The following is a 22,970-nucleotide window of genomic DNA, read 5'->3' as shown; positions in this document are numbered from 1 at the left end:
CAACTTTGAAGCTGTTATAAACATAACTGAAGAACTGAATGACCCATGCAGTGTTCAGAGACCTATTTACTGTATCGAGTTAAAGAGAAAATGTATACAAAGGAGTAGCACTTAAAAACAATGTGTTGACAGTAACAGATAGAATTACACAGAAATGAAGCACAAGAAGACACAAGACAAAAGAGGAAATGACTTTTATACATTTTACTAGAAAAAAAATCAGGCACATTTTGCCTTAGCATCCATGAAATTAAACATTTTTCTGAAATGGTTAGGTGCATTTTACACACAGTTGTAAAAGCTTCACCATCAGACACTGAACATTATGTAAATAGGAACTTGTGTACCACTGTGTTACCAACTCTATAAACATTGATAAAAGCTCACAGCAAGACCTCAAACCATCGAATACGATAAACTAACGATGCAGTGAATTAAAGTACAGAACATCTATACAACAAGAGAGCAGTTCTGCAGAGCAGCATCTGGACGAGGTGGGGCTGAAACTGCTGGACAGGGAGGTTTGTGCCCCACGCTGCGTGGCTGCCCCTTCCCGCTGAACCACTCTGAGCTGTCTGTACCGCTTCCACCTGCTCCCCTGCCCCCATCAACAGAATGCATCACACAGATTTTCACACCTGTAGTAACTTCTTGGCAGTCATTTTTTAGCTAAGCTGATTTTGAGATACTCATGGAGTCTTAATGTTCTACATCTCTCCTTTTACTGTGACCACTAGTAGAAAGCCAAGACTTAAAATGAATATAGCCCATGTTCCAAGAGTGTAACAGGATTGTAAACCAGAAGCAGCCCTGCTGCAGACAGTATCGGCCCTGTACAGGTACCAACAGTGTAAGCTCCTGCCTGAATTTCTGCTCAGGGTCTTACAATCCTGAGCTGTCATTAACCAGTGCTGTCATTAAAAGCATTCTATGAAGTATGTTGTTCCTTCGAGCCATGGCATTAGTGTCAGGGCAGGTGCAAGCTCCGAAGTATCACTGTGTCTTCAACCAAAGCAAATAAGCTCAAGTCCCCACCTGGAAGGGAGGGTTCGTGTGATATTGAACCAATGTGAAGCTGCCTGGGTATGGATTTACTGACAAAACAGTTCTACATTTGAATTGTCTAATCTACTGGAAACTTCAAAATTTACAATTAAAACTCCATAAATTAATCTCTTAAGTGCATTACCACTTTCTGGAAGCTGTGTAAGAGAAAGGGCATCAGAAATCTTAAGAATAAGGAATTTTATTAAAAATTCTCCTAACAAAAGTGAGTTGTGTGATAATACCATTGTTAACCACATCTACTAAAGCTTTCACAAAATGCCCACCACTTGGTTAAAAACAACTGTTTCTTACTCATAATTTAGACCTGGAAGATTAGCAGGATTATTTTTCAGTCAAGTTCAGTCAAGCACGGGCAGCAACTCCAAGTCAGCTCACAATAAAACTGCTTTGACACTGCACAAAACCCTCCTTTAACATAACGATCTCTGATCAGCTTCAACTAACTGGGATTCCAAAGGCTGTGAAACCAGTTAACTTCCCACCTTCGTTGCTGTTTGTATTTGCACGACAAACAGCATCTAGCAGAGCTGGGGAGGGTGATGGTATTTCAGGTAGCTACCAGTGGATGCAAAATAATCCATGATACATTTTCATATTCTCACTAGGAGTTCTAAGTGAAACTTAATTAACCCTGTAAAAGCCTTGAGAAAAATCCTATGTCCTTACTCAAGCAAACTTCCAGGAAATTTGAATAAACAAGAAGGACTCAGAGATGTGATCCTTCCTCACTAGTGAGAGCCTCCTTTGTCTTTCCTCTTCTGATTGAGACCCAATGCCTAAGCCTGAAAATGCCTGAGGAAGCCAAAAGCAGCTGTTAGGAGCTGTGACACAACTGGTCAGACACAAGAGACTGCTCCTGTCTGACCAAGTGTTTTCCTATCCGACAGAATGTTTCTCCTAGACTGAAAAATCTGTTTCATGCTCAGTAGTAGTTTAAACCATGCTGATCTGGTAGCAATTTCCACTTGCTGTTCAATTGAATTTGCTTCCAATTATGCATCTGAACAGTTTCTTAGCAATTAAGTGAAAATGTGCAGAAAACAAAACTGCAAAGACTTTCCATCGCTCACAAATGTCGATTCACTTAGCAATATATGCACACAGGGATGAAAAAGAAGTTCCTGATGGAGCTGAGACCATGGCAAAGAAATGAAGGCAGAAAGGTCTCCATTAGGAAGATGAGTTTTTCAGCAGGAGGATGAGATGACGACTATTCAGGACAAGACAGACAAATGAGTTCACCAAAGGTAATACAAGATGTAGTTGCCATAACTACCTAACAGTGCCAAAAAGCAAATGCAGATGGCAAACATGGAACTAAAGCTCAGGCCTGTATCCTTGTGAAAGACCGCCAGCGTGACTTCACAGTTATGTCCAGTGTAGCCGTCAGGGCAGTGACATCGGAACTTGGTTGGTGACTGCGAGATGCAGGTCCCATAGTTACAGGGCCTTTTTGCACACGCGGTGTAGACACAGTGTCTGCCAGTGGCGTTTTCCGTTATCATGTGTCCTGGAGGGCAACTGAAAAGACAAAGGCAAAATGAAACGATTCAACTTGGAGAAAAGTCGGCATGAAAGACAGCCTTTAAGATTTTAAACCAGTTTCTGATGACACTCTACATACAGTTTCTGAAGTAGCTACTCTAAGTAAGTTACTCAGAATAATTACAGGCCCGTAGTCTTTTCTAAAGCAGTCATGCAACAATGAGCTCCACAACTTCAAATCCTTAACATCTGGGGCTTTCAGAACTGGGGCAGTTCCACTGGCTTCTGCAAGATTACCCTTGGGAAAAATAGCCGGATTAGGGTTTGCAGTTCTGTCTAGGCAGGACAAGCTACGCTGCGTTCTTTGTGTTTCCATCACAGTGGATTTCCAGAAATAAATACATCTCTAGAAAACTCTGTTTGTGTGGATTGTGGCAGCTGGGAATGCTTAAAGTGTGTTTTCACAGCACAAGTAACTTGAATCAGTGTTGTCCTAACCTCAGTCCCGGCCACACACAAGAACTCTGAGCTTAATGACACAGTGCTTCTAACGCAACTCGGGTGGCTTGTCAGGGAACAGAGGTCACAGCTTGAGACAGTTTAAGAAGCCAGGACTAACAGAACGCACATGTACAGTGCACGGCACCAGCTTCACAGGACAGCCAGCCATGCTAGTGTTCCACTCCAGCTAACATACCCTCTTTTCCTCATTTTCAGGGTTGACAAACATTCCGGATTTGCTGCTATTCTTTAAATGTTTTCAGTTAAGACAGGCAGCTAACATTGTTACAGAATCAATGGAGATAACACAGATTTACATCAGCTAAGGGCAGTACCTAAAAGAAGAGTGTTCTCTGAGTAACCTGATGCCCACGCAGGCATCTGGCTTAGTGCTTCACTGCGGTTCAACTGATCTGTTAAGGTTGCCAGTGGCAGCTTCAAATCGCACACTGCCTCAGCATCCGCCCTTTCCCACCTGAGTCCGGAGTGCTTTGTGTGTGTATTTCCACCAGTTACCTGCATTCATGCGTCATCCACAAATCAACACAAATGAATTCCTGGGTACAGGGGTTACTCCTGCAAGCCTCTGAAGAGCAGCCTTCTGTGATGCTTTGGGCACTTAATACCGACACCAGCTCCTTCCCGTGCGTGTCCAGAGGGATCCTGTAGTTATTAAATCTGACATCCTTCATACATCCTGATGCAAGGCACAAAGAGATTGTTTTAAAAGCCATCCAGCAGGAATGATTTGAAGCAGCTGTAAAATTTGGCAGTTTGTGTTTAACAAAGGCTACCAAAGTCTATATCTAGGACTGAATTTACCTAAACCTTCATAGCATTGTCCGCTGGTTTTTGACTGAATTTGTTAAAGTTTTCATCAATATTTCCAGTGTTTTCCACAAGAACCAAGTGCTGCTGCAGGCCCCTCTCTGCTTGTGTTCAAGGCAGTGGAACATGTATTCCTTCACTGTGTTTTCAACAGAAAAGTCCAAATATTGTGGAAAATCTCTTATACATGAAAACCCTGTTATATTCTTCAATGTGTACCAGTATAAATTGTGTTGGGTCAATTTTTAATTGTAGTTTACAGCTTAACTGTATAGAAGAGCAAACCACAAATAATGGTGAAACAGCCTTGGGCCACTAATATAAATCTTGTACTGAAGATGTGTGGCATTAATTTTGTATGCACAAGATGCCTTAGCTTAAAAGCACATACCTTTAAGTACATTTTATAATTAAGTACATTTTACAACATCAAAGCCCTTAAAGTTTCAGCTGCTTAACAGCACCATTAATTGTCCTAATTAAAACAATCTTCATGCAACATTTTGACTTTTAATATCTATTTACTTTTTAAAAAATACTATTGCTCCCATAAAGAAAAATTCAAAGTATGGTCCCTACTTCTCAGCATAAGCTTTAGTTACTGGAATACTTCTAGTGAAATAATAGAAAACAATCTTTTTCTAAATAATTTATGATACACTTATGTGGTAAGTTATTACTCTATTTAATGCATATACATTTTAAATGTTCTCTCCTTGCAAGTTTGTGTTACTCACTGAAATACTCTTACCTGGTGAAAACATTACCACCTCGATTCAAATGGATTTACTAGAATCTGGTTAAAGATGTGAAAGGCACAGGAGAGAGAAGTGATGGACGGATACCAGGCGTATTTAAGCAAGTAATGGTGTGTGTCTTCCTTGTCAACATAAAAGATGTGCTGCGTAACTGTGGATTACTCATACTGTGATTTTAGGCGAAGGGTAAGCTGCCAACTGAGGGCAAAGTAAAAAGCTGTTACGGATATCTTAACCTGATGTTTCATTATATTTCTCCTTCATGTAACTATTGAACTTTCAGGCTGAAAACTGGCAGGTTTTTGGTTGGTTGGTTGGGTTTTTTGTGGTTTTGGTTTTTTGTTGTTTGTTTGGGGGGGTTTTTTGTTAACAGACATCATGCCTTTTTCCACTCAGTTGCTAAAAATTTAAATTGTTAGCTCTAATTCAATAAACCGTTTCTAATTTTAGTTAATGCTTCAACTGAGTGACTGTAAAATCTAATAATACAAAGGTAATGCATAAAGTTAATAAACCAGAGCTTGTTGTGTGCTATGCGGTGTGTATAAAAGGGAAATATTCCCTTCAGCGCAGGGACAGCTGCTGAATGGACTGGAGAGACCCAGGCAATGAACCAGTTCTGCATGTCTAATGCAATGAGCCATCCACGGTCCACCTGGGAGAAGCTTGTGGGTCTCTAGTCACAAATCCTCTATGTACAGTTGTGTGAAGAGGTTACCATCTTTGTTCTAAGTCCAATAGCTAACAGCATTTACACGTAATTCCCTGTTGTATCTTTTTCCTAGTCAGAACAGTTTATTTGTCCCTTTTGTAAAGTGTCATGCAAGAAATCTGTTTACTTTGGGCCCTACATAAACAAGAAAGCTTCTCGCAGTATGCCCACACAGTACCAATAAACCTTCATTTTACACATCCACATTCTGAACAGTGAGATCAGTAAGTCCTCACCTTGGAAACTCTTGTTTGGATTGAATGGGTAGGTGTTTCCAAGGACCAAGCTGCTGGGGTCAATCACAATCTCTTTGTACATGCCTGCTGCTTTCAGGATTTCTCTCTTCCCACCTCCTTCATAAAGGCGAAGAATAAATTCATTTTCATTTCTCTCCAGTGTGATATGATGCCATTCACCATTATCGATGTGGTAGGAGGGAAGGCGTACAGAATAGTCTCCATCACCCAGATTATATGAGACCACTAAGAATCCCTGAACAACCTTGGGGACAATTAACAAAGTAGTAAGAAAGAAAAGTCATCACCTGACATTTTGTGTTGACCCATAACGGTCACATTACTTGAACTAAGGCTTGTATGTCATCACTCTTAAAGCATTTGTTTAAATTTACGGTATGTTTCCACTGCACACACAGTGTAATATAAAGATACTTCAGGTGCTACTGGACTAGACAACCTACATACTAGTAGCAGTATACTCACAGTAGTATGTAACTCAGAGTAACTTTACCCTTCTTCTCTCTTGGACAAATTTATGGGGTTCTTCAAATGGTTAAGAATCTGGTGTATCACTTCTACACTGACAGCTCAAACCAACTTAGCTGAAGAGGTGACTCATGCAGTGGTACGTATAAAATGAACAGGTTGTCACATTGAGAGTGGCATCATTAGAACTGCTACGGGCACTGAACGATAAAGAATCGGCCACTTGTGACCACAGCTGAACAGGACACCAGGGCAGACACACTGCTCATCCTATCCTGAACAGCAAACTATACTTCACTGTAACTGGCAGTAAATTCATTTGAAATCCAATGGGATACCATGGTTGTGTGGTCAACATCTTAAGTGAAGGACCAGATCTGTAAGTGCCCATAGAATGAATTACAAAGTTTTTGTGCTTAGCATAAGGTTTTCAGTTCAATTTCCAACTCTTAAGCTAATGTTTCTCTGGGCTTACTATTCGGTGGCATTGATTTAACTTTATGCTATTGCTGTCTGGGATGCCTTGCTCACCTGTAGGGTGATGTGTTCATCCTTCTTTTGAGACAACATGCTCGTGATGACACTGTCAGGCTGCCGTGTCCTAATCATGGCTTCAAACAGCGTCCTACGGGCCGGCACACTGATGGGAAGCTGGTAGCGAATGTGACTCCCTGGCCCAAATGTATATTCTTTGGCAACTAAAAAGACAGGATAAAGACCTTTAAAACATTTTGTAGGGAGAGGGAAGTATTATTGGTTCCATTATTTTCATAATAAGAGTTGAAAGTAAAATAAAAAGTCATAACGCACGCATGGATCCATGAGACATAACTTGTCTTTTGGGACGTGTCCCTTTATCTATAGCCATAACTTCCCCAGTCACTCTCCCACTTCATCTTCCTCTGTAAAGAGGTGATCTCCCTCCTGACTTCATCCTGCTAATGCTCCTCCTCACAATGCTCACATGGGATGACAGCAGGAAAGCAGAAGCTCAGCCAAGACAAGAGACCGCAGACAAAGCACTGAGTACCACAACCTGCTATTTTATAGTTGTCTTTTTGCTGCAAACTTTGGCTCCATGAGGGCTAAAGAAAAGATCATTCTATACCAAAAGCACAGATCCTTACACCAAGAGAGTCTCTTCCAGACACCAAGAGGAGTAATTGCCAACTCCTGTGGTGTAGTTCTAATTCTGCACAGTAAGTGGTACTGGCACACTCACATTTAAGCTTTAGGTTATTAGATATTTCTGAAAGTGTAAACAGATGCAAATCCAAAAAATCGTGATAAGAACAAATAATTTTGTTCACAATTTCCTTGTAATGCAGTCTACACTACACAATTAACTGCACAAACACCCTCAAGACTAAAGAAATGATCTGATACTGAGAAAGTAATTTCTCAAAGGGAATTAGAAAATAAATTGTTAAAAATCACAGGCAACCACACTGAAATATGGCTTTACACAATGTAAACATCATAAACCACCTCAGCAGTCATTTTCTGCAAACATTTTTAAGTTTTCTGTATTGTAAAATTTAACAGCCTATCAGTAGTGTAACAGAAAAACAGACTTCACCTTTATCACATCGATAGCCGTAGTAACCCGGCAAACAATGACACGCGAAAGAGCCCCAGTCTGCAAGACACCTCCCATGAACACCGCAGGAAGAAATCCCCATGGTCTCACAGCTCCCATCCGTAAGTGAGCAGCCAGGGAAGCTGTTCAGGGACTCTGCAGGAGACTGCAGGTCATATACCTTGAGGAGAAAATTGTATGACATCAAAATCTTATTTAAGAAACACGCTTTGTTCTTAAGCAGAAACAGCTACACCACATAACAGTCTGCTCTTCATCTGCATTGCTTAAGATGCTAAGTTTGCTTTTCAACATTCAGATTTCAACTTACTTTATCAAGACAATATTTTGCCTTTGAATAAACTCAACTGGCTTTGAAAGCAAAAAATATTTCCTAACAAAGCAGACAGCTGGCATAAATCTATTATACCATTATACATTTGCCATTCACAAGTTCTCTGAATGCACGAAGAAGCTTGGAAGACAGCCGCATGAAGTAGGAGATGAACAAAGGCACAGTTTCCAGCTCACAAATATATCTGTTTGTAATTGAGAAATAATTTTTCAAGGTAGTTATTCTAATTATGACAGAAAAGTCCAGAATTTTCTTGTATTTTACACTGACGCACATGAGCATTGAATAGATTAATGGAAGCAAAAGTTTCAAGTATAATACAAATCTCCGAAAAATCTAATAAAGAAGTTTACTCCTCTGCTAAAGCAAAATGCTACACTTCTCTTACCTGAGTATCCAAGATTAAGTTGCGCAAACAACCAGAAAAATGTTTGTGTAGTAATTGTGGGTAGGAATATGGTAACAACTCCTTTACACCACCCAGCTGTAGAACATAGTTCACATTCAAATACCTTTAAAAATAAATTAATAATAAAAATATATGTGAATTTACTTTCAAACATAGACATTATATAATAAGGCACACAAATAAATATCTTCACTGCATTTCCGAATAGAAGCTTTATAAAATAACGAAGAATGCAATTATCTTATCTACTTCTTTCTCTAAAATACAGTCAGCGAGCAGAAGCAGACCCTTTAAAATAAAGGGCAATTTATTTTTTAAACATGACAGCTGAGTCTACTGGGAGTTTAACTGAGGGACACTATTGCAATTCGGGTATGTTTGTGTTCAAGTCAGGAACAGCTGTGATATTCTAGACACCATATTCTCCTTTGAGTGTTTCTGCATGCACACATTCATCCCATATTGTAGGAATGCAACAACAAAGACTGGTTTGTGTATGATAAAGGCCAGAAGCTTAAAAGTGGCATCCATGTGGTCTAAAAGGTACAGCACACATGTTCACACTCTGCAATGTCTCCCAATCATCTCTCTGAGCTAAAGAATTCCACATATTTTAGTCCTCAGAGAGTTTTCTTTTTCCTGAGTTACCAATTCAATTTTTTTTTTCATTTCTTCTTACATTTTTCCCTTTTCTGAGTGCTCCTTTCATGACCAGGAGGGCTCCATGCATCTGCTGACAGGGCTTAATCCCAATGCTAATCAGCGCACTTGCTGGGACCATTTATTCCACAGCTCAAGTATCTTTATTAATACAAAGGCTTCCCTAAAATATAACCTGAATATTTCTCACTGTAACTTGAGGCCCTGCATAGAAAAGATTGTCTAAATCCTCTTTGTAGTATTCTTTTATAGACAATGAGACTTCCCACATCTCTCCTCAGTTTTCCTTTCTTTCAGTTAAGTGACCTCAATTCCTTCATTCTCGATAAGCCTTATTCTCAAGGCAAGCTGATTACAGCCACTGCTCTGCTCTGGACCATACCCAGTTGTTACACATCTGTCCCGTGCTGTGGTGCACAAACTGCACCCAGCACTCCAGCTGAGGCACAACAGTCCTAACCAGAGTCAAAGAATTACCTTCCATATCTTAGAAATCTACATATGTTGGAGGTATCACTGTGCAGTGTTTGCCTTTTTCATGTTAACGTGGCATTGCTGACTCACTTGCTGACTGCCAGCCCCATCCTGCAGCTGTTCCCTTCTCGAGATTTGTGAGGATGGTCATTTCTGCCTACAGGCGGTACTTGGCTCTTTGTTGTACAGGAAAAATACAGTGTATTTCCAGGTCCTATATTCAGTTTGCCGGGATAATTTTTAATTCCAAGCCATGCCCTCCAACATACTGGTCATTTCTCCCAGCGCAGTGTCATCAGCAAGGGCAATAAGCATCAGTCCAAAGGACTGAAGATACTGAATCCAAACCCTTGCAGAATGCAGCCGAACACATCCTTCTGCTTTGAATCTAATAATTGCTTTTTGAATATGACTTTCCAACTTTTTCAGTTTTAACTGAGGCTAAGGGCTGGCCCAACAGTACAAGCAATTTAAACCACCAGAATCATTATCACATCTTGGCTGTATCACTTTGCTGGAAATCAAGCTCAAGCCCAGATGGATTGTATGTCTCCTTACAAAATGCTGCAGCCCACAGCCAGGCACACCAGCACCAGCACGCTTTAATCAGCTGTTTTTACAGGTAACATCTGGCTGTGAACAGCTGAGGTACAGATACATGAGCAATTCCTCTAACTCTGCTATCAAGGCAGTAACCTTGGATCAACTGGAGACCCTGACTCGTTACTCTGCCTTAGTACGTTCATGAAACATTGTCAGTAGGAACCCTCAGCCTTACACAAAGCAGTGGTTGAAGATCCAGAGTTATTGCCATTAAAAAGTCAAGTGGCCTGTGAGGTTTTCAAGAGCAGGCTTACAGTGACTTGATAAATAAAGTGGGAGAAATCCTGTGAGTAAGGGACGGTACACAGTACCCACAAAAGCTCCAGTATTAGCACACAGTGTTCTGGGGTTGTCATTTTACATTGCAACACTACTCAGAGGAAGATTGCTGCGTTAACCTTTGTTTAGCGCTTCAAGGTCCAGACTTGGCCCAGAAGGCCTAGGGAAAAGAAAATGGTTTTATACTCCTAGTTGTTAATAACTTTGCTTCGGTTTGAGAGGTAAAATGTTCAAAGGCCTTAGCATAAACTGTCTTTCAGTGCATCTCCAGAAACGTACCTTGGTCTTTGTGGAAGAGACGCAAAGACTTCACAATTTGTACGATCTTCAGTAGACAGCCATTTGCCTACACCTTCTACCTCTGAAACAACAGCTGCACTGCAACGATCCAAAGTGAACTGAACATCCTACACCAAAGAACAGGATTATTGAATTAAAAATTCCTGTAAAATTCAATAAACAAGTTATATTACATTTTCATCTTTTTCTTTTTTGGATACCACCATGCAAAAAATGTTGGGCGTTTTTCCTGTTCTCTTTTACATCTTGCAATAAAGAGTAAAGCCAATATGGAACCATTTAACAAAAGAAGACACTTAACTCTGCATTTAATTCATGCTTCTGAGTAGTTTAACCACTTTCACAAAAACTGTAACTGCATTTGCAAATAAATAATTGTCTGGGTTTTGTGCATAAGTTATTGATTTCAGTGTCCAAATGTGTATGCTGAATGTGCAAATTACAACTAAGCATTTCTCCACATTCCACGTGTGCTGCAGAGCTTAAAAAACAGGAAAAAAATATTCCTCTATCCCAGAATATGGATTACAACATATGTAGATTTGGAATTGACAATTAAATATACAAGCATGCTTAGAATAATACATATAATTAACCGGTCTCTTTTTTTCTGCTCTCCTGTTTCTGCACAGGCAAATGCTATTGGAAACATAAAAATCCTGATGTGGAAAAAAAATTAATAACTGACCTGACCATTGGTTCTGACTTCTAGTTGATGCCATTTTTTGTCGGCTACATTCAGGTGACTTGGAAACTGCAGCATCACAAAACCCGAGCCATGGCTCATCTTCAGCACAGGAATACCACCAGAGAGTTCTAATACAACACGAAAAATAAATTACATTCAGCTACGAGAATCTTTCTATTTTGGATATTTTAGCAGTTAGTGACTGTACTGATTTGAAGGCACATGATGTGGGCCTCACTACAGAAATAACTGGAATTATATTCTATGACTATTATGCTGAAACACTCATCCAATATAGTATTCTTTTTATACTTTAGATGGTGCCACTTCTTTGTCAAAACACTGGAACTAATTCCTGATAAACAATCTGCAATTATATAATGCTCTAAATCAATTAACACATGTAGGTTTTGCTCCCTCCCATCTTCTACTCAAATTTGCAAGTAACTGCAAAACAAAGAAAAAAAGAGGTTGTTTAACAATATTCAATAATGTTACCTTTCCATTAATTATGAAAATATAAAATATCAAGCATTGTATGCATCTTGTATATTAATTCACCAAAAAAAAAGCAGTAGTAAACTTTTAAATATGTGCCAACAGAAAGCAATGACTTCTACTTGTGTACAAATTTTCCTGCAGTGGCGCGCTGGGGCTGGATTAATCCATCAAATCATTGCCTGTTTAAAAAAAAAAGTGCAAAAATGCCCCAAGACTGAAAGCAGTTTAAGTGGATTTCTTTCCTTCACCAGACTAGATAAGAAGGACATGGAACTAAGACAGCATTAATCTTGCAATATCTATCTTCAAAGTACCTACATTCCTTTACAGCATTACAGTTTACCTAAGGGGATTATTTTTATATATATCAATCTATTTTGCTTTCCCCTTGATTTCTACAACTCTGTGATGGACCTAAAGCCACAGGTGCAGGCTACAACAATAGACAGCAAAGACAGACCAACCTATTAGGAAATGCTTCAAAATATTTTCAAACCAGAAAATAAATTACCTCATAACAAGGAAAGACAGAATTAATACTCGAACTACTATGCTGTTCCCAGGCAACCCATTCCCAAAAGATATTTAATTTTTTCTCAAAATTTTGTGGAAGTACCTATTGCAATGAAGTTTTCTGTACTCCCAGGCTCTGGATTTGATAAAGGACCACTATATAGTAAAAGCGCATCTGGAACCACAGTAATAAACTCTAGAGAGAGTGAGCTTTCAAAGCAAGGCCTGATGGGCCGAAACCATGCGTAACCATTGCCATGGAAACTGTGCTTCGTCTGCTGGCACTCTGGTCCATGAAATGAAGCAGGACAAAGACATCTGAAAGAGCACAAACACAAAAAATACTAAAAATCCCCCAATGTTCCATTTCTTTTTGGTTTTATATGCAACAAACGTAGCACTTAAATCACAATAGAAAAATAACAGTGAAGCAATAAAGATTTTAGCAGAGTCTCAGGGGTGCTTGGCATTTATTAAAATACTTAAGGAGTACAAAGCATATTTATACACTATACTATCTTCAGCCAAAAAAAAAAGTATTTTTGAGGTCACGTTTTTGAGAGAGATGAATTATTTCATTAAATAAGTAACACAGAACACTAAATATCAATTCGTCAATCGTTTATTAGAGAAAACTTAGGGGCGTAATTCCTATCTAGAATAAACCAGTATAATTTCACTAAAGGAATACCGGTGCGTGCCAGGTTGTGCTATAACAAAGCACGTTTCCTATCTAATGTTTTCTAAACTCTTTATGACCCATTGTTTAAACTTCATTTCACTCCCACTACATCACTGCTGCTACCACTGATATTCAACTTTATTATTTACTTTCTGGAAAAAACAAACAACAACAACAACAACAAACAGAGCACACTTCCCATTCCTTCATATTGATTTAGATGCTCTTAAAAAGATGACACATGTTAATTATATCACTGTTTTTCTTTCCTCCTCACACACTATTTCCCCTGCTTTCAGGACTGCAGCACCATTATTGGGCTGTTACTGAAGACCCTGTTGTCATTAGGTTTACACGCCAGTGCACTTGTGGGTTTTTTGTTTCTCCTTCAGTCAGAAGTATATTTATGATTTCTTTTAAGACCAATATCTTGTAAGCTTTAGTCAACACTTTATAAATAGAATAGAAAAAAAAAAAAAGATAATCTGCAATAGGATTTTCCTCACCTGTAACCGTTCAAAGTGTCAATACACATCCCACCGTTAAGACAAGGGCTCCGAGGGTAGGAGGAACAAGGCTGATGAACTCGGTCCCGAGCTGAACAGGTGCAGAGTGCACTGATGGTGGTTGTTACCGAGACAAACGACACGCTTCCAGTATCCGTCACTGTTGGCGTGTCGCTGACCGTGAGGTAGTTTGTACAACCATTGCCCTCGCTACAGTTTGCACTCCTACATTCATCCACATCGATCTGGGAGATGTTCAGTTGTAAAGCTGATTGGATCTAAGAGAAAATAGTTTCACACATCACCAGTCTCTTCCTAATGAATGTTTTTACTTACTCGTTAATTTCTGAAAAATTGAAGTCCTCATAGACTTAATGGAAGTCTTAGTTTCTTGAGTATTAATTAGTAACATCCCTGACTATACAGGCAAGTAAAATGATTTAACAAATACAGGAAAAAATTTGGAAAATTTAAAGTAGCAGTATGTCCTAAAACCTTAACCATTGACACAATTGACTGTGAACATCCTAAATTTGAACTGGCCTACTAACATTTCCAAGGGCCAAAGCTCTAAGCAGATACACTCCACCTTCCGAGCTGCATCCTCTGCATCACACTTCTGTGCACCCTGATAGCAACAGGCAGGTTTTAGCTCAAGCCGGGATAAAAATTCTTCCTCGTGGGTTATACCCAGTGTGATTTCTTACGTTCTGTTGCACATAAGGATACAGACACAAAAATGCAGGGCTGAGCTGCAGCCAATAATGTCCACAGACAGCGACCTGACGAGACCACTCTGTGGTGATTAGGACTCAGCCTACTGATTTGTGCCCCATGAACTTACATTTAATGTCGAACTGCCTGAAACAAAATGCAGTCAACTCAGCATACCGGATACCGTATTCTAGTCTACATTAATCTTTGCTAGTTCATTGATTTTATTATTAATTGGGGTTACACCTGAAAGCCCAAATACCCAAGTAAAGAGCCTCACTCTATATATAGGTCTTGTAACATAGTAATAGTTTTTCTGCAGTTAGCAACTTCTAATCCAAACAGACCAAAGAAGAACTAGCAGAAAGCACAAAGGGCAGCAAGCTGCTCACAGCAAGCCTGAGGACAGGGTTATTATTTCAGACCTTTTGTACTTCGGCCAGTAGCCTACACACTGGACTGAGTAATCACTAAGTCTGGTCCCTGGCACAACAGACTTCTTCCTTCTACTTGTTTGGCGATTTTGCACAGGTGCCTATAAAGCTTCAGAATTTAGTTTGCTTTTGGTGATTCCAATACCCTAAAAGGATGTGTATTTAGTGCCCAAACCTGAGTACAAGAGACATCACTCTCACAGTGGTATACACCGAGGTATACAAATGTAAAACTAGCAACATGAGATCAGAATTAGACTCTCTTTATTTATACATTTAATGTGGAGATTTTTAATGATAAAATATTGACAAATATTTTTTAAATAAGCTTTGAAAAGACCAAAACGAATACATAAATACCAAAGTGCTTTTTTATTTTACTTGTGCAGTCATCTCAATTCACCACTTGTAAGAACTTTGACCTTTATAATCAATTGTCAGTATATCCTCAAATATCATAACATGTATTGAAAAATACATCCCCAGAGGCAGAAAATATACTTTGTAATGACATGATGCATCCTGTCAGTGCAGTTTTGTGTCTGCTGCTCACATCTATCACCATTAATGGAGAGTCTATAAGGCACATTTAGACCGCTATGTAATACTGTTATAGAAAAACATAGCGTATATAAACAACCTTAGGTCCCTTACAGTATTAGGATGGATTATTTTTCTGCTAAATAAAATAGTTGTTGTAAAGCTATATCCCAAGGAGGTAATGCAAACATATTATTTATTTAGCAATTCAATGAATAATTCCAGTGCTAATTACTTATTTTCTATATTTATAGTGAAACAACATGTACGAAAACTACTGGAAAATTCTCCAGCTATGATTGGTTTTCTGTAAATTATTGGTGATTACTCAGTAGAGCTATTTATTAAATATTGAAAGGTGATACATAATTAATACAAACATATTTTTTCATTAAACTATGTGAAGCAATCCCCTTGTTACCACTTTGATGAATTCACCCACCATACGTTATGGCACAGAATATTTGAAATCTATGCAATTTTCTATATTATTGTTGCAGTAATTCAATAAATATGCAAAAGAAGCAGTAGTTATGCTTCATTAATACTATCTGTCTCTGGTGTTTCCTACTTGGTCACTCTGAAGAGTCTCATAATCCACACAACTATTTAAAACACAGCAGATGTAGGCAGGTGGTGAAGTTCATAGAATCACAGAAGATAGAAGTTAGGATTTTCCTTTTTGGTTCCCAGAATCAGGTAGCCCCTACCACATTCATAAAAATGGACAGTGCTGTTCTCTCCTCAGGAAAAGTCCTCTATAAGATGTACCATGTATTAAACTCCTATATGCCCCACATCAGGAAGCATTGTCCAAGGCAAGTTATGAGTCAAGCAGTGGCATCTTGCCTTTGTGCAAGGCGGCAGCTTTAGTGTCTATTCAGCAGCATCTGCAGGACTTCAGCAAAGCCAAAATATGGATTAGAACAGAAAATAAAAGTGGGGCCAAGACAGTCCGTGTCTGGGTAACTGAGCTGGAGGGCATGCAGGATCTGGTAAGGGAGTAGGACAGTTAGGGAACATCAGAAAGGGGAAGAAAACATCTTACATTCAAAAACCATTCTCCCCTTGTTACAGTAAAAAAAGTTGGGAGAGTGTGTCACTGTGTATTTAAAGTTGCCCTTTGGTGAGTTAAATGCGATTAAAAAATTGGTTGTCTCCATCTCATTTATCTTTTGGAACTGTTATTGTAACCTGCATATTCCTTCCAGCAGGATTTTTTTCTATGGACTGTCATCTCTTTGTACAGTAGAATTTCCATCTGGGTGGCATTAAGCCTCTGCTGTAAGTGTCTAACCACAAGCTGATGATTTGGCTATTTCCAGCAGCATCGGCAATGCCCAAAAAGCTGTCATTTTCAAGACATTCTCTGTAGTACAGTACCACTTTGACTTCTCGGGATTATTCTTATTTCGTATTCAAAAATCTGATACATCACACCATGAAACACTGACTGGAGAAATCACAGGCAACTATACCATGATGGGAATGGAGGACCGTCTCTCTGCAACTAAAAAGTGGTTATATTTATTGAACCAGAAGTTAGTACAATCATATAATGACCATATGTATGAGCCTAAGGAGGAGAAAGCTTGTATTAAGCACTTGCTTGACAATTGTTTTTGCCCTTAGTGAAGCAAAAAAACCCTACCTGTTGATCTAGCATATTCTTCCACTGAGGTCTGGGATACATACCTTGCAACCTCAGTATCTGAGTGAATTACATGGATGCATGATAACCCTGGAGAACCTACCTCAGTTTTAAACACTGCCATCTCAGCATGCAGTTTCTCAGGTCTGTAATAAGCTGAGCCATCATGGACTGCAAATCTTACATCTGTCTGTTCACCATCAATGTTCATCACGCTGAAGACAATAACATCACTAAGCTTAGCAGGTAAGATTTTGGCTAGTAATTCCTTGAATTTGTCATGTCTTGTTCTGCCGTGTTCATCTCTCCTTATGAATTCCTCTGCTGTGACATCTGAGTTTGAGATTCAAAAATACATAAACATGAAATACTGGGAGACCACAGGTTAATTTCTCAAGTGATTTCTTATTTAACAATATGGAAATATACCAGAATGTGTAAATCAGTATTGATATAATAAAACCTACATCACATAATCATTCAGTTACAGACGCAGCTGATCTAAACTCTCACCAGCAAATAAAACTAACCTGACAGACGCATAGTGGCGGAGTTTCGTATGGCTTCATCTTCCAGCTCTTTGACATGGACTTGTACTGTAGATATAACATCAGGACAAACTCCATCAGAAACTCTAACTTTTAAGTTGTATATGCCTTGAGGAGTGTTATCCACCATCATCAAAGAACCAGTCCTCTGATTTAATCTGAAAGACCTAGACATAAACCTTCATTTCGGAAACCTTAATAAATCAAAATTCAGAACTTTATTCATTAACATAATTCAGAAGGCCTTAAATGTTACTATGAAGGTTATAGGATCAAAACTTATGGGCATTAGCAAACGACCTCAGAAAAGCAAGAGAAACACCTTAATTCAGAAACTACAATCTGCAGAGCTTATAAAAATATGTTTCTGCCATTCCCAAATCCCCAGACTTTCCCAATCCTGAATAAAAGCAGTGTGTATAGTTAACCATGGGGTTCAACATATTCATCATCGGCAGGTCTATAAGTAATAGAAAGTGACAAAACCATACAAAGTCGTTCCAGATTCTCATTTATTCATCTGGACAGGATAAGGTCTGTATGAAATCTCTGATACCATCTTCATTTGCCACTTCAAAGGGACAGTAATCAGTAATGATGGAAATATTCCATGACCACTGTTATGGAACAGTAACCTCTTAATATGGAAACAGGCCCAGGGGCTGCTGATGGGCAGGAAGTCAGTCTTTAATTTGGGGCTACGTAAAGCTTTTAAACTCTTATTCACAGTGGAGACAAAAGTTCACATTCATTTTCACATCCATTTTCTGTATTTCAAACACCACACAATTACGCTATAAGCCATCTCACTGTATGATATGAACAAATAATGTATAAGAAGGAATTAAAGATCCTATTCAATATTTCAATTAACAGAAAAAAACCCTTAATTAATCCAAGAGTCATGTTTTTCACGTGCAATTGTAAATTTAGCCATGAATGAAAATCACCAAATTCCCTTCCACTTTTGATGAAATTATTCTGTTCTTCCCTTTTAAATTTGGGATTCGTATTCTTTAACCTATGAGGGCAAGTATTAAAAACTCTGCCTATTTTTAAATTGCATCTTACAGAATGCATATTTTTAAATAAATTAATGATGACATCTGACTAAAAATCAGCAACATGGTGTGATTCTGCATTCTCTTGGAAAAAATGTTTCATGCATTAATTTCTTAATATCTAGTTACTCAAGTAAAAAAGAGAAAGAGCATTCAGAAGGTACATGCCTTAACACATTCAATAACCCTGGCTTTATGCACATCCTGAACACAGAGAATACATGGTGAGTAAAATAATTACAGAAGAATAAATATTACTCATTTTGACACAAATACAATCCTCACTTGAGCAGTTTTCCTTCAGAGAGAAATGTTTTATTGTCCCAGTCATCTTGATCTGGTGCAAACACTTCCCCAAGCGCTGTTGTTGACCACTTTCCTGTTGAGATAAATTATAATAAATCTGCATTTAATTTTTGCTTTTCAGTATACTTTATATTCTGCCGCATTCGTTACTGCATTTATTGTTTTCAGATTCCTGCTCAATTTGGTGACGGTTATGATCCAAGATTCTTAAAATAATGCATAAAATAATTATTTCTGCCAATTCTGGAAAGGTGAGTACCCTATGGATGTCACATGAAAGAAGAAAAGCTGAAAAGAACAAAAAACAACAACAGAATGATACATAAATACAAGTCTATACCAAATTCTCAGTCAAAAAAAAAATCACCACATCGGGAGTTAGTCTCCAAATGTTTCATTGTTAATCTATTATTACAAACAGCGCACTGGTGGAATCGAGCAAAAGAGGGAGAGCGTCTTGAGCATCTCGTGCGGCGCAGCTGGGAGAGAGGGACGTGACTGAGAAAACGAAATGGGCAAGAAGTCACCAAGCTGTGCCAGTTCTTGGCCCTTTCTTCAGGCGCCTGTGGGTTGACACAGAAGTGGAACATCGAAGCAGCTGTTCTAGAACAGCAAAAGAAGCAACTCCAGGGAAGAAGACCTTCGAATTTCACGTCCAAGATCCAGCAACATAGAAAATTTTTAAGGTCCAAATCTGGGCCAATCCACCCTAGAAACTTCTTTCTCCCATTTCTATGGTAGGATCTGGTCACAGCTTTTTCTAATTTAGGTGTTTTTTCTGCTTTTTCTGCAAGTGCAATATACTTGTTTACAGCTAACAGTTTTTTGTAGGTAATCTGTTACACACTAGAGTATCCACTTTGCAAATATACTTTACTTGTTCCACTTCACTTAGTGGTTTACAGAATTCAAGTTTCAGTTTCAAAATATGTAAACCATTAAAAAATTAAGAACAGCAAGACCATGCAACATTATTGAATCTGTTAGAATATACAGATAGTACTTACCTTGGTAGCTGTGCACATAGACTTCCTTATGGCCAGATTCATGGCAATTGTCATTTTCATCACCAATTGTTATGGTTAAGGTGTTCGTAGAGCTGATAGCTGGAGTCCCACTATCTGTTATAACTACTGGCAGATACGCCACCTTCTGCTTTTCTCTGTCAAAGGACCTCAAAGCAGTTACAGTCGCTGTGTTATCTCTGTTGTCAGTAAGAGAAAAATCCAAAGAATTCTGATAATCTGGTGGCAATGAAAATGTAAAGGGTGGCCCATTTTCCTCACTGTCCGGATCAAATGCATGAAGCAATTTTGATGTATGGTTCATATTCACTACTTCAGGCCTCAATACGTTTTCCCAAACTACAGGCATGTATGGTGCCTCAAACCTTGGTCCATTGTCATTAACATCAAGCAAGTTAATCAAAACTGTAACGCTTCCAGTGTGGGCAGGCGTCCCTTGATCTGAAGCTTGTACAACTAAACTGTATTTCTGAATGACTTCACGATCTAGTGTATTTGCCACAATCACATGACCATATTGGTCAACTGCAAACTGTCTCATAGGATCTGAATCCAACTTTATAGAATAAATAATCTTCCCATTCAAACCAGAATCCTTGTCTGTAGCTCTCACCGTGGTTACTGTAGTACCTACAGGCGTGTTTTCAAAGAAAGGGCTTGTCTGAATAAACTGAGAAAGGAAAACTGGGCTGTGGTCATTAGAGTCTTCAACTTCAATCAGACACACTGCAATACTAGAAAAATCAAGATCTTCCACTGTAAGAGTAAGGTTAAACTGCCTTTCACGTGCATTCTCGAAATCCAATTTTTTTTTCAGTCGAATAGTGGCACACTGCCATTCTTTGTCTGTCTCAATATAAAACTTCTGATCTGGGTCTCCACCGATGATAGTGAATATTAAGTCAGCGTTTTCCCCAGCATCTGAATCTGTAGCACACACCTGCAGAACTTCTGAGTCGACGGCACTGTTTTCAGGAATTGTTGCCTGCCACATCTTCTTTGTGAACTGAGGTACGTGATCGTTGACATCTGCAACCCAGATAGTGGCAGTGCCAGTTCCTGTTAGCCCTCCCCCATCTCTTGCTTCAACAGTAAGAAAATAACTGTCAGTCCTTTCTCTGTCTAGCATTCCCCCCGCTACATAGATTGTACCAGTATTGGGATTGATATTAAACATGTCGGTACCAAACTCATTTTTTACATTCTCTGTTATCCTGTAAGTCAGGGCAGCATTAAGACCTACATTTGGATCATCACGATCAACTGCATGCATTTCCATGACCAACGTGCCTGCAGGAGAATTTTCAAAGACACTCCCATTGCAATCATCAGGCATGCATGTGAACATGGGTGCATTGTCATTTATATCCCACACATTAATAATTACATCAGCAAACCCCGTAAGTCCTTCTCCACCTTCATCAGTAGCCAACACAACAAATCTCCACAGCGCTCTCTCTTCCCGATCCAGCATCTTGTGTGAGTAAATGCTGCCTGTTTTCTCATCTATTGTGAAAATATCGGCTGCACCATGCCCATGCAATGAGTATCTCAAATCTCCTTCATCTGCATTGCTATCAGGATCAGTTGCCATAACCTACAAAAGTTTTGAATACAGAGACACAGAAATTACAAAATATGCAATGATCGCGTTTTATCCTATATGCTGCTACAGTCTAAAGGAGTCCAAGCAAAACTATACGACATGCTATTAATATGTGCATGTCAGATGAATGGCAAATAAGAGGTGACTGAGGGACGATTCAGTGTAGGTAAAGATGCTTTGACCTAGAGTAACAGTGTAGATATTCTAACACTAAAATTATCTTATTTTTTCAAATTTGTAGAGGTAATTTAATGATGCTATTCTGATAGCAACTTTAAAATGTTACTGATTTGCTTTTTAAGATCACAAATGATCCATCCTGCTTATCCTACTTATTATTTTTCTTCTTCCACTGACCAAAAAAAATGCAGCAAAACTAAGTTTCATTAACATATCTGTGCTGGATTACTATTAACATAATTGTACCAAAGTAATCTGTATTCTTTCATTGAAATATTATAATCTCTGAAACTGCATACACTACCTGAAGTACAAAGACTGGCAACCCATCCAGTTCCTCAATTATACTTCCATAGTATTCATTGATAGAGAAAACTGGAGTCTCATCATTTTTATTGATGACATTGATGATGATAACTGCATAGTCTTCCCATTTCCCATCAGAGGCCAACAAGTGAATCTCATACGTTTTGGTTTCTTCATAATCCAGTGGTTGGACAATAAAAATGGCTCCTGTTTCTGGTTCTACATCAAGCACTCCTCCTGTGTTTCCAGCTGTGATCTGATACCGTAATTTAGCATTTGTTCCTGTCAATTACCAACAGTGTCAGAAAAAACACATTTCTTGAAGTAGATTAAAACAGGGGATATTAAGATGAGGTACAAATCATATGCTAACTGATTTTTGGTATTATAGTTTTGTGGTCTTTTAAAATATGCAACTGTGTCAGATTACTTATCAGCATTTTCAAGTCTGGTATGTCCAATTGTAATTTGTGTCTAATTATAAAACGTGTCTTTGCAATTAAATATTAATTATGCTTCGACTTATGACCCCTAGAATTCACTGAAGGATCAATATGACTGGCCAAGGCTATGGGATCAAAAAGACAAATCCTTATTTGCTAACACCCAGCATGTAAGAATGATTTATCATAAAATATTCCTACCACAAAATCATTCTGCACTCATATTAATTTACACATAGACCTAAACAACAAACAGGATAATTACATATCTCCAGAGGAGACTGTCCTAAAAAAACTTCTCAAATTTTCAGATGCAGTACGAATTTGCTGATGCTTTTAGATCAAGCAAAGACCTGGAGCCTTTCTGCAAGCTCTACCTTCACATTACCATTCTTCTTCCCTCTTTCATAGCTACATCTTTAATCATTTACTTCATTAGGACAGAAATGAAGTGCCATATATCCATCACATTGGGTCCACTGATCCAACACTATGGAGTAGATTTACAGGCAGCCTAAGTAACAAACCAG

The 22,970-nt window shown here is 38.7% G+C and overlaps 1 protein-coding gene across 1 annotated transcript in view; it reads right to left on the bottom strand.

Annotated features, from left to right (window-relative positions):
* LOC135992030 (neural-cadherin-like) overlaps window positions 1–22,970 on the bottom strand; it is a 62,000-nt gene that overhangs the window by 2,731 nt on the left and 36,299 nt on the right. Inside the window, exons 17-31 of the mRNA XM_065640952.1 lie at window positions 21,996–22,279; window positions 19,888–21,502; window positions 18,860–18,953; window positions 17,496–17,680; window positions 17,069–17,298; window positions 13,627–13,904; window positions 12,542–12,756; window positions 11,425–11,552; window positions 10,716–10,843; window positions 8,400–8,523; window positions 7,657–7,837; window positions 6,609–6,775; window positions 5,589–5,853; window positions 3,571–3,751; window positions 2,345–2,589 (exon numbers count right to left, since the gene is read on the bottom strand). Coding sequence (XP_065497024.1) covers window positions 2,345–2,589; window positions 3,571–3,751; window positions 5,589–5,853; window positions 6,609–6,775; window positions 7,657–7,837; window positions 8,400–8,523; window positions 10,716–10,843; window positions 11,425–11,552; window positions 12,542–12,756; window positions 13,627–13,904; window positions 17,069–17,298; window positions 17,496–17,680; window positions 18,860–18,953; window positions 19,888–21,502; window positions 21,996–22,279 — 4,320 coding nt within the window. The remainder of the gene's footprint in view (window positions 1–2,344; window positions 2,590–3,570; window positions 3,752–5,588; window positions 5,854–6,608; window positions 6,776–7,656; window positions 7,838–8,399; window positions 8,524–10,715; window positions 10,844–11,424; window positions 11,553–12,541; window positions 12,757–13,626; window positions 13,905–17,068; window positions 17,299–17,495; window positions 17,681–18,859; window positions 18,954–19,887; window positions 21,503–21,995; window positions 22,280–22,970) is intronic.

This window comes from Caloenas nicobarica, chromosome 9 (assembly GCF_036013445.1).
Source record: "Caloenas nicobarica isolate bCalNic1 chromosome 9, bCalNic1.hap1, whole genome shotgun sequence".
NCBI classification, from domain to species: domain Eukaryota; kingdom Metazoa; phylum Chordata; class Aves; order Columbiformes; family Columbidae; genus Caloenas; species Caloenas nicobarica.
This window is presented reverse-complemented; position numbering and strand designations above follow the sequence as displayed.